The 12,604-nt window shown below is 40.2% G+C and overlaps 1 protein-coding gene across 1 annotated transcript in view; it reads right to left on the reverse strand.

Moving 5' to 3' along the window:
* ANKRD55 (ankyrin repeat domain 55) overlaps positions 1–12,604 on the reverse strand; it is a 1,118,826-nt gene that overhangs the window by 161,161 nt on the left and 945,061 nt on the right. The window contains exon 9 of the mRNA XM_085640726.1: positions 6,617–7,287. Coding sequence (XP_085496852.1) covers positions 6,617–7,287 — 671 coding nt within the window. The remainder of the gene's footprint in view (positions 1–6,616; positions 7,288–12,604) is intronic.

Consider the following 12,604-nt stretch of genomic DNA (forward strand, 5'->3'; position numbering starts at 1 on the left):
AAAGTCGTAATAAGGCCCTTAGTGTTGTTTAGTGAGGCCTTTTATGAGGGCCTTTCGGCACCTTATTGAGTAGGAAAGACATCTTGCTTGTTGGAGAAATAATATCAATGCTAGATCAATATTTTTTCATAATATTATAAAAATCAGATACGGTATTTAATTATAGAAAGGTTCATGAGAATGATAAGAATAATTTTGAGTTAAAATGTTAATGTTAGAAAATTGTAAAACAGTTTCACACCACAGCGGATTTTGTATAGAAAAACTATACGATCTATTTACACTAAAAAGGACAAATATTTCAATTGAATTGAATTCAATTGAATTTAATGTATTTGCCCTTGCGAGACAGCAAAGGTGTGGTCTAATGACTCCAAGCAACTTTTTCATCGGTCACAATCAGGAGAGGGCAGTGCTGATACCATCGACCTCATAGGAGCACCGTTGCCGTGGTCGCCCCCGCCGCTGAGCAGTTTCCATCGCTCGGCCGCGGAGTGGGGCGGACTACGTTTCCCAGCCACCCTTGGGACTCCGAGCACTTCCTGGTTTCACGCGCCTGGAGGCGCTTAAAAGGAGGCTCCACCCTCCGCCTCGCGGACGCGCGCGGGCGACGCCGGGCGGAGCCCGGGCAGAGGGCGGGCCGTCTGTGGCCGTCAGGGGCCGGAGGAGGCCAGGCCGGGCCACCCCTCTTTGCTGTCCTACAGAGGTACGTTGAAACTCTCCAGGTCCCAAGACTATTACAGCTGCACATGGACTGGCTGACAGTGATTAAACGTAACAGACTTCCTACTCAGTCATTTAAATTGTGTTACATCGTGTAACTCGTTCCCTTCCTATCGTATTGACCTAAAACCCCGCAAATGGATACACGCAAAACTACAGCGGGCACCCTAGATGCCTACTTATTAAGAGCGGAATCCATATTAATACAGGAAATTGAAACCACTGAAAGGAGGCTTTCTTTAGAACCCACTACTAGATCTAAAAGGATACCCGATGCCTCAAATCCAGCCACAGTCACTAATTCACCCACCCTGACTATTACCTCGGATTCCCTAAACCTTTCTTCCCCGATTCCATCTGGGCTCAAGGAAATTCCGACAAAACCCACTCCCTCACAATTAAAAGGACCCCAAACACGAGGGAAAGTCAAAACTAAACTGAATACTGGAAGGGGGGGAAATAGAAAAGGCCAAACCCTAAATGCGGGGAAATCCGCAGCACACATAGCCACCTGCGAGACAGGTACTCAAACTGAGGAAATCAATCTACCTCTTTCTGCCCAACTAGACACTTTCGCTGAAACCATCGAGAACTCAGCCCAAAATAGCGTAAAGGCAATACAATCAGTAGTTACCCAAGAAATAGAGGAAAAATTGGGAGAAATGATCTCGATACTTTCCGTCGTTTTTGAGGATAAATTCATCCAACTCAAAAAAACACTTCTCGATGGCATAACACAACTAAATTTTCCTACAACCCAGATTGTAAACAATCAACTCATTCCTCAACAGGAACAGAACCCACCTCTTCCTACAGTACATCCAAATAAATTCATCGCAAATACATCCACCATTACCACCACTAGTAGCCTGCCAGACAATCGGGACCCAAAGGGGAAGCCCAGATCAATCGTAGCTGTTGAACCTCCATTAAGATCTTCCGTAAAAAAAATCAAGACAGCTGGCCCCACAACTCCCCTCAACCCAAACAAAGAACACCTAAACCTCCCACCGGCCGCTCGGCCATACGTCTTAGTTCTAATAGGCGTCCCGCCTCTACAAAAAAATTCCACGGAAACATGGGTTTCACTAAAGAACAAGGTCACTGATTGGCTTACCAAAAACACCTACTTCCATCCAAATCATAGCAATGAGATTTTGATGGTCAGAAGAGTGGGCTGGATCGGCGACTTGCAGAAAAAATCCCCGGGTGATTGCATAGTTATAAATTTCAAATCTCCAGGATTAGTTCGCTCCCTCCTTAGGATCAATAGGGGAAGAACCCATGGAATTACAAGCATTAATCTGGTGTCACTCGATTTCTTCTATCACATTGAGCAAATAAGTACTAACAGAGGGAACGGGTGTGTTGTCAATCAAAATAGGTTTGAACATCTTGCAACCTTGGAGGAGGTAGACTGACAATCAACATCTCTTGACAGTCTCTCTCCCCAAAGTGTTCTCCATGATAAGGGTAACCTCCCGGCCTTCTGCCTCCCTATCCACCAAGTACCCATTGACTATTCAGGGACTCTCAGTGTGCACAAAACCACACCCCCCCCGGTAATTAGATCTCGCATGGAGGGTGATATTGGTCTCAGCACGGACCCTCCTGTAGGTAACTTAAATATCCCCAGGACACCTGTGACATGCGTGAACACTCTTGCAAAAAATTCTTTCTCAAAAATAACTTTTTCGAACGTATCGGGTCTCCGAACAAAGATCCAAAATGAGGAATGGCTAAAATTCTTCAAAGAAAGTGAAATTATCGCCCTACAGGAGACATGGGCAACCACCCCCATCCATATAAACGGCTTCAAAACCTTTTTTAGCCCAGCCTTACCTTCAATTTCAGGTAGAGCTAGAGGCGGACTGGCCATTTACGTCTCCAACCTGATTCCAACCTTGGAAACCCACTCTCTCAAAAATGAACCACACTACCAGATAATAAGTGCAAATATAGCCAGAATGCCCTCAATTCTGATAATCAATTTTTACAATAACCTAACAGACTCTACTTTCGCGGAAATTATAAAAGAAATCCGTGTTCTTTTATTAAAACTAACTACCCTCACCAAAGGGAAAGAACCAATAATAATTTGGGGGGGGGGACTTCAACTTGACACTGTGTAAGAGTTCTGCAAACGGTAACTGTGGCTATACTGATCACTTTAACAATAACATTTCTCATTTCTTGCATTCCCAAAAGGGGTCCTCTTTAAATGAGACCATGATCCTTTGTCAATTAACTTTCGCTAACGAATTGACCGTCCCTCTAACTCCTTTCATCCCAACCTTTAACGGTAGAGGACTTTCTTCCTGTATCGATTTTATCTTGACAGGGAACACTTCTTCAAATTTAATCTCAGCTGTCACTACCCACGATTGCGCATTCAGTGACCATTTCCCAGTCTCTGTCACCATACAAATCACCGTGTCACGGAAAAATTTAAATATAATTTATCACGACGAAAATATCTCTATGACCCGCCCAAACGGTTATGCACTTAAATGGTCAAACATCGATCCCGTTGCCACCTTAGAAACAATCATTAAAGCGGCCCGCCCAGCCTTTGAGGCCTGTCTAATGGAGACGTTACCTCCCACAGAGATCGTGGCAAATTATGAGAAAATAATCGTGGTGGTTAAAAACGCCCTGACTGTGCATCCTCCAAAGCATAAAAAGGAAAAACCAAAGTTTAGGTGGTTTAACTCAACATGCTCTAGGGCATACAAAACCCTTAAAAAAACCCTAAAAAAAACCCCAAGAAATATTCTTGAGATTTCGACAGCCAGGCACATATACAATAAAGCAATTGCCTCCAGGAAAAAAGAACTAAAAGAGGCACATTGGATTGCCCTACACGATAGCTGTCAGGTTAAAAATTCGACCACCTTCTGGGAGATTGTTAACTCTTCCTTCCTGGCTGGACCAAAAGTTTGTGATAAGCTGGATACAAACATTTCTGAACAAGATTGGGTCACTCATTTTTCTAAAATCTTCTCCATTCCAGCGGGGAAAGACAGACAGACCCATATCCCAGCACCGTTCCGAACAAATCCACTAGTGATGGACTTCACCCTAGAGGAGGTGAAGCTGGCCCTGAACGTGAGTAGTTCAGGAAAGGCCCCGGGACCGGACACCATCCCTATGGATTTATACAAATCGAACGTTGATCTCTGGGCCCCCCTTCTACTAAATGTCTTAGAGGCATTGGGACACGTAGGACTACCAACTTCTTGGTCAGACTCGATATTAGTTCCCATTTTCAAGAAGGGAAACAGGAACTGTCCAACGTGTTACAGACCCATATCCCTACTGGACTCCTTCGGTAAAACAGTGGGCAGAATTCTTTTAGGACGCCTACAAAACTGGGCAGACACAAATAACATTCTGTCTGACCTACAGTTTGGTTTCAGGGAAGGAAGAGGAACAATAGAACAGGTCCTGAATCTTACACTCCTGAGAGGGAAGTATGTACATGCAAAGGGTGGCAGCCTCTACATGGCATACGTCGATCTATCCGCAGCCTTCGACTGCGTCGACCATAATAAACTTTGGCTCGTAATGACACAAATGGGAATTGATACCAACTTGGTAAACTATATCAGGGAAATCTACTCAAACACCACCTCTAGAGCAAGATATGGTTCAGGGGGGCAGCTAACATCATCTTTTGGCATTGAGCGGGGAGTTAGACAAGGCTGCGTCCTGGCTCCCTTTCTCTTCAATCTTTATACCAATGGCCTAGAAGCGGCCATGGTAAGAGGAAGCCAGGACCAACCACATATCAACTCACGCTCGATCCCCGCCCTTCTTTATGCGGACGACGCAGTTATAGTCGCCCGCACCCCCCTGGAGCTCCAGCGGGCCCTGGACAGATACGCCAAATTCATGAACCATCTGGATCTAAATATTAACCCCAAAAAAACTTTTATAATGGTCTCAGGCAAACAACCCCGCAAAATGAAAAATATTTATCTAAATGACACCAAAATAGAACACACTGCCACCTATCCTTATCTGGGAGTTGTAATAGATAAAAAAGCCACTTGGAAAAGCGCGATTGAGAACAGAAACCTACAATTTCTAAAAGCAACCACGGCTTTGAGGGCTTTTTCGCGGAGACTGGGTAAAAAAGCCTCTAAAGAAATGATTGATATTTACAATTCAAAATGCCTTAGCACGGCAATTTATGGGGCTGGGATCTGGGGTAGTGTACGAGTCGACTCATTGCAAAAGACCGAGAACTCCTTCTTGAAATCCCTGTTGGCAGTCCCGTCGTCCATCTCGACCTTTAACATCCACAACGAATTGGGTCTTCCGCACATCACCGACGTGATACGAACTCAGCCAATCCTTTTATGGCATCGCGTCTGGTCCACCCCGGAACTAAAACTTACCCAAGCTCTTATTTCCGACTGTATGAAACTGGATCATGGCTTACACATTACTTGGCTTGCCTATGTCAAAAATTTATTTTCTGATTTGTGTCTTGATCACCTCTTCCTAAATCCTTCTAGTATAAATCTGATTCCCAGAAAGAGATTACGAGACATGTGCATAAATCACCTAGCAGACTTACGTCTGGCACTTGAGTTAAACAAAAAATCAGTACAGCTCTATTTTCCTATACAGACTACTGATCAAATAGAGCCATACTTAAACTCCAGTCTCAGTAATTATGAGAAATTTCTATTGACTAGATTACGAATAAATGTGTTCCATCGGCTAGTCGCCTTTCCCGAGACTAATGACTGGTCATCTCAATTGATGCTATGCCCCTGCGACGAACTTTCTGCCCAATCGACCCTCAATGTAATAATTTTTTGTAAATTTTACACTGAACCACGAAAACAATACCTTATTCCCTTTTTAAAACAGATGGCCCTAACCCAATGCCGACCTGCACTCATTGTTCTTCAAATGCTAGAAACAGAAGCACTGGCGCATAATATGTCAAAATTTCTCAAATTTTGTGTCCGACATAGATCAAACCTTTAAAATGAGACCTGTTCTCTTATCTGTCCTTTTTAACTGTCCTATACAAATGGTTGTTACGATCCATTCAAACTCACCCTTCGACGATATGGGATTACCCTCTTATGCATCCTAAATTTGCTACAGGGGGGTCTGTTTTTTGTACCATCTGTATAGCTCTCTTAGTACTTTTATCTTTTTAGCTGGGTAAAAATAATTTTTTGATAACTTTATGATGTTTAACGTTTATTTGTCAACGTCTCCCTTTTTAAATATGTAAACGCTTTCATGGTATGAAATTGTATTACCGAATAAAGCTTTTTGATTTGATTTGACTCCAAGCACATCATTCCATTGAGGGGACAGGAACATACACATGTACAGGTGTAATTAATCCTGAACTTGCAGATAAAGTCCTGTTAGATAAATAATACAAGTGAAAGGTAAATATTTGTTGCAGGGATTGCACATAACTCTATAAAAATCAAAAGCCATATTTTACTATAATGTAACATTAGGGTTCAGCTACCATGAGTTTTGTTTGGATCTATTTAAAAGATAAAGAGAAAATATGTAATTGAGCTGAATGTTTCGTTTTACAGTAAATATCTCTGAGACATTGATAGTTTTGCCTCCTGACTCGAAGAACATTTAATTTGGATTGGAGGAGAAACACACACACACACCGGTCTAATCTTTTATGCAACTACACAGAGTTGAGACCTGGAAACTGCGGACCAGAAATAGAACAACAAATGTGGAAGTATATTCTAGATGATTTCCTCAGTCTTTGCAAACCGACCTTTAATACGAACTTGAAGAATAAAGGGAAGCTTGTGCATCCTTAAGAAAACACATATTTACTGTTAAAATTTCACTCATATGATAACGGCCTTTGAAATGAAGACATTACCTGGAGGAGCAGTGTGCAAATGAGGGAGTTGTGGAGGGCAAGCAAAATTCATGTGGCTTGGTCGTTCAAGTAGCACTCCATCTGCAGTCTTGTCAGAAGACGGGGCGGTCCACACTTTATGGGTGAGTATTTGCTTGGTGTTGTTACTCCACGGATGGTCTAACAAGGCATGGTTGCAAGTCCTACTATCAAATAAATCATGCTCACTTCTGCTCTTCTGCGAACGGTGTGCAAAATGGTGGGCATTAGTTCCAGGGGAAAGGCTTGAAGGTCCACACTGAGAAGTTGTGAGAAAAGAATTGCCAAGAGTTATAGGTGGCAGACTTTGGGTACGTATTGGCGGGAGCCCTTTGCAACCCTGTTGCTTTTTATCTGAAAAAATATACTTTTGGGATTCAAGTGTTCTTTTTTTAAAATTCGCGGCTGCCTCACTCTCATCAGAGGGATCCTTGCAGTTCGTCTCCATGATACAATCAAATGTAGTTATGATATCATCAACCTCCGACAACTCTTCCCGTTGGTATCGGTCTCGGGTTCTGTCCTTAGAATGTGCCTTGTGGTCCTCCTTCTTCTTTTTGCATGAAAATATCTGATGCAGCATGCTAAACCGTCCTTCTTTCTTAAGAATCCTATGGTTCACTGATGGGAGCTGCTGGGCTGGTTCTGGTTTGCTGAAAATTGATCAAATGTTAAAAAAAGTCAGAGATATATGCACATTTAAGTGGTTCTGATACAAGCGGCTCTAGCTGGCCCAAATCCATGTCAGACTATCAGGATAATCACATAATACATTGGAAAAGATTCACAAAACAAAATCAGAAACTTAATCCTGTGAGTTTCTTCCTATACCTGAAGTATTTTTTTTAATAGTTGTGAATTCTTAGTTCATAGGATACTATGGTAGTTGCAGGTTCCCAGGAGTATTCCTGGCAAACCTTTGAGTATTTCGATTTATGCTAAGACAAAGGAATTTCTACAATTATTAATTATACAGTTTCAATATTTAGACATGCAAATATATCTCACAAGACTGCCATTGTGCTTTAGAACTTTTTTTCACAATGGGATAACATTTGTTCCACTTAAGGAAACCTTTATTCTCCATCCCGTCATTTTTTTGCATGCTACATTTCCATTCCCATACAACAAAGGGATTTACTTCCACTCTTGAGAAGAGTAAATATTTTAGTGTTTCCAAGAAAACTTGCTGCACTGCACTGTGTGTAAAGAAGGGAGCAGCAATGCACCGTATTTACCAATATTTGACACATTGCTGCTCTCAATCACGCAATCTGTTGTTTAGCGCCAACGCAGGCACCCTTGCGCCATAGTTAAAGGTTGCCTGCATAGCAGGTAGTCCTTCCTGCTCAAAAATCAATTCTCTGAGGCTTTTTCCTTTTTCTTAAAAAGAAGAAATGTTAGACCTGGCATTCTTGGCATGGTTTTCCACTAGCATTTTGCGTTCAGACCTCCTATTTTTCCTGACTTTATTTTGCGGGCCTTAGAATTCTGTGCTCTTTACCACTGCTAACCAGTGCTGAAGTGCTTGTGCTCTCTCCTTAAAAAAATTGTAGAACTAGCTTCAGCCAATTGGCATATTTAATTTACTTGTAAGTCCCTAGTAAAGTTTCACTACATGTGCCCAGGGCCTGTAAATTAAATGCTACTAGTGGGCCTGCAGCACTGATTGTGCCACCCACTTTTGTAGACTATAAATATGTTTCAGGCCTGTCATTGCACAGCCTGTGTGTGCAGTTTTAAACTTACATGTCAACCTGGCAAAATAAATCTTTCGTGAATCCAATTGGAATGTGGAAACTTCGCACTCCTTGGTGTGTTTCTGTAATAAAATTTAATCGTGGTTCATCAAGATAATGGGTGCAGAGTTGGTAACCCTTCTGAGCACGAGGTTGATTGTTTATACTAAAATGTGTGTTATTTCCCTTGAGAGTAACGTCCCCAACTTTGCACTCCTTGAGTATACTTCAATAAAGTTCAATACAACTGTTTTCAATAAAGTTTCATACAAATATTTTCAATGGTTTCTTCGTTTTATTTCATGTTGTTAATTTCTTTTCTTAATTTTGAATAATTTCATACTATTGCATTCATAGTATAATGTTAATTCTGCCCAATGCATTTCGGCTAAGCCCTTCTTCAGGGGTCTTACATTCGGAAAGTACAAGAAAAATAAAGTTTGCACAAAAAACAATACTTGAAAGAGACAACAAGTTTCTGAGAACGTCGAAAAAGTGCATGAACAGATGTCCGTTTTAGATTTACAAACCTGACTGTAAAATACTGAACATATCGTATGCTTTAGTACGTTTAACTGAAAAACATGATGCTCCAAACGGTGTTCTTGTGAAGAAAAGATTACCGTGTGAAAATGTGTGTGATTATTTGGGGAATTTCCACAGTGCGTGCTATGGAGATAGTTGATCTCTCGAAAAGTTTATTGGCGGCGTGATACGTCGTGTTTATAAAAGATGGTGTTGGTGAAAAAACACTTGTGCTGTAGCAAGCTGCTAGAAACATTCAACTTAATAAAAGTAGCACAAGAGAATATAAGTGTCTAACCTTGGATTAAACGCCGTAGTGATCACACTTTTTCAAAAAAGTCAGGTGTATAAATTGCCTGTGAACGAAACGTGGTATTAGATGCTATTCCGTCGTTTAAAACATTTATTTAAGGATTACTAAACGGTCCATGCGATTCGATGCTTTAACGCTTACCTTCGGTCGTCGGTTCCGTGCTTGGAGCGGAAGTGAAGATTCGGGTGTAAGCGTGAACCGGCCGTAAATACTGACTGTCTAGTCAGGTGTTGCCCGACAGTGACGAGGTACTATGAGTTCCGTGCGGTGTGAGTGAAGAAAACAGACTGCGTTTATGCAATTATAAGAACAAATGTGAAAAGGGATAAATGACATTAATTATTGTGTGTCATCGTGATATATGTGATGACTTAAAAATACAAAGGCCAACTTTTAACTTAATTTTTCACCGAGAGCGAAAAAATACTGCAAATATAAAGCGGTATGTAAATAGAAAACAGACTGCATTTATGCGTTTGTGTATACCAATAAAGTTTGCCTGCTCATTTAGTTCGCAATGTTGAACATAATTGAATAAAATGTTGAACATAATGGAATAAAAGAAGATGATGGAAGAATGGAAAATGTGGGTGACTCGATGAATTTGTTTAGCCACAGATAATATATTCGATCATTCTAATCGTGTAATAAAAGATGGGATGGTGCAGAGAAACAATGAAACAACATGTTGGATATAGATTATTTTGTTCACCCTAATTTAAATTGTTACATGTGCAAAAGGATAAATGTGAATTCCGAAAAAAAAATGTTTTACACAATGATTCTGGTGTGTTCATCTTGCGACATTAGTACATGTTTATGCTGGTTATCAAAAAATCAGGTTTATAAAAAACATCCAGGGCCCGATTCACAGAACTAACTTAAGACAAAATCCTAAACTTACTACCATTTTGGTATTCACAGAAGGCACTTACTCATTTAGGAATTCACAGAAGTTAGGAGTCCTAATTTTAGGACTCCTAAATGCCTTCTGTGAATACCGAAAGTCTTAAAGTTAGGATTTTTCTCAGTTTTGTAGTAGTATAGTTAGGACTCCTAACTTTAGAACTCCTAAATGCCTTCTGTGAATACCGAAAGTCTTAAAATTAGGATTTTTCTCAATTTAGTAGTAGTAAAGTTAGGACTCCTAACTTTAGGACTCCTAAATGCCTTCTGTGAATACCGAAAGCCTTAAAATTAGGATTTTTCTCAGTATAGTAGTAGTATAGTTAGGACTCCTAACTTTAGGACTCCTAAATGCCTTCTGTGAATACCGAAAGTCTTAAAATTAGGATTTTTCTCAATTTAGTAGTAGTAAAGTTAGGACTCCTAACTTTAGGACTCCTAAACTGAGAAAAATCCTAATTTTAAGACTTTCGGTATTCACAGAAGGCATTTAGGAGTCCTAAAGTTAGGACTCCTAACTTCTGTGAATACCGAAATGAGTAAGTGTCTTCTGTAAATACCAAAATGAGTAAGTGCCTTCTGTGAATACGAAAATGGTAGTAAGTTTAGGATTTTGTCTTAAGTTAGTTCTGAGAATCGGGCCCCCAAAGTCTAAACGTTCATTCATGCCTTTAGGTTGTAGTGTAGATAAATGGTTTATCCAAAAGGCTTCTCTTCTTAAAAGATGCTGCTGATTATCCCTGCCGGGTAATATTGGTACTTTTTCTAAAATGCAGAAGCGTAGCTGACTCGGATTGTGGTTGAACTGGTTGAAATGCAACGCAACTGTGGATTTGACATTATTTAGTCGAATGTTGCTTTTGTGTTCAATTATTCGTGTTTTAATTTTCCTTTGCGTTTTCCCCACATACGCTATTCCACAAGGGCATTTCAGCATGTAAATTAGGTTGGTACTGTCGCAAGTTCCTGTTACTTTGAGTTTTATGAGAGTACCCCTTGTTGGATGAGATATTTCGTTTCCCTTGATTATTGCATTGCAGTTGCCACAATTATGGCATGGGAGGGTGCCACGATGTGGTTTGGGCAATGTAAACATTTCTTCTTTTTCTTTTAATAACTCTTTGATGTTGTTTGTGCGTGAATACGCAAATCTGGGATTAGATGAAAAAATGCCCTTGAAATCTTCCTCCAGTGTAAGTAGTGGCCAATGTTTTAGAATGAATTTTTTGATTCTGTGACTTCTGCTAGAGTACTTTGAAACAAAGACGGACCTTTGTTCATCACTTTTGGGTTTAGATACGAGTAATTGTTTCCTTTCCAGTTTTTGAACTCTTTCCATGGCGTCAGTTAATATGGGTTCAGGATATCCTCTCTGTTTGAATTTGTTAAGGGTAATCACTTTGTGTTTGTTGTAAATATCTTCTGTGGAGGCAATTCGTTTGATTCGAAGCAATTGTGAGAATGGTAAATGTTTTTTGAGTGACGGTTGATGAAAGCTATGAAAATGTAATAAGTTGTTTCTGTCTGTAGGTTTGTTGTAGATACTGGTTTGTAATGTGCCGTTAATGTGGTAACTAATGCGTCCAAAAAGATATTTGATGATCACTGATGTTAGATGTGAAAGAGATTCTGTCATTGACTTTGTTCAAGTTTTGGATGGCGGTAATAAGAGTACTCTCTGATCCTTTCCAAAGAATGAAAATGTCATCAATGTATCTTTTAAACAAAATCAAATTTTGTTGCCATTCTGATTGTTGTAGTATATGGTCCAATTCGAATCGATACATAAAGATGTTGGCGTAGCTGGGTGCGGCACAATTTCCCATCGATGTACCAGATGATTGTACATAAAATAGGTTGTTCCATTGAAAGTAACTGTGGTAAAGAGAAAAATGTAGTAACTCCATCAAAAATAATTTGAGATCTTCATCCTTGTTACTTGACATCAGAAAGCTTTCTACAGCTGTTAATCCCAAATCATGTGGTAGCGAAGTGTATAATGATTTAACGTCAATCGTACACATGATCATGTCTTTGGAAAAGTGAATTTTATGATTTTCCAAGATGTTTAAGAAATGTGTGGTATCTTTTATGTATGTAGACATGTTACTAACTGTAGATTGCAAGTGTCTGTCAATGAACTTTCCGATGGGTTCGTGGATTGAGGTGATTGTTGAGACGATTGGTCGAAATGGTGGTTGAGTTGCATGCTTATGTATTTTGGGGATCATGTAAATGTACGGAATAGATGGATTTGTCTTGATTAGGTATTCCTGTTCTTTACTGCCAATTGTACCATGGCTGACTGCGGAATCGATGATCAGAGTTAGAATTTTTGTAAATTCGTTGGTAGGATCCGTATTGAGTTTCAGCAGGTATGTTTCTGTGTCATTGACGTGTTTGTTAACGTTCACTGTGTAAAAATCAGTATCCATAATTATAAGCGCTCCGCCTTTATCTACTTGTCGTATGGTGATGTCTTTATTG

The sequence above is a fragment of the Triturus cristatus genome, chromosome 2_1 (genome assembly GCF_964204655.1).
Source record: "Triturus cristatus chromosome 2_1, aTriCri1.1, whole genome shotgun sequence".
In the NCBI taxonomy this organism is placed as follows: domain Eukaryota; kingdom Metazoa; phylum Chordata; class Amphibia; order Caudata; family Salamandridae; genus Triturus; species Triturus cristatus.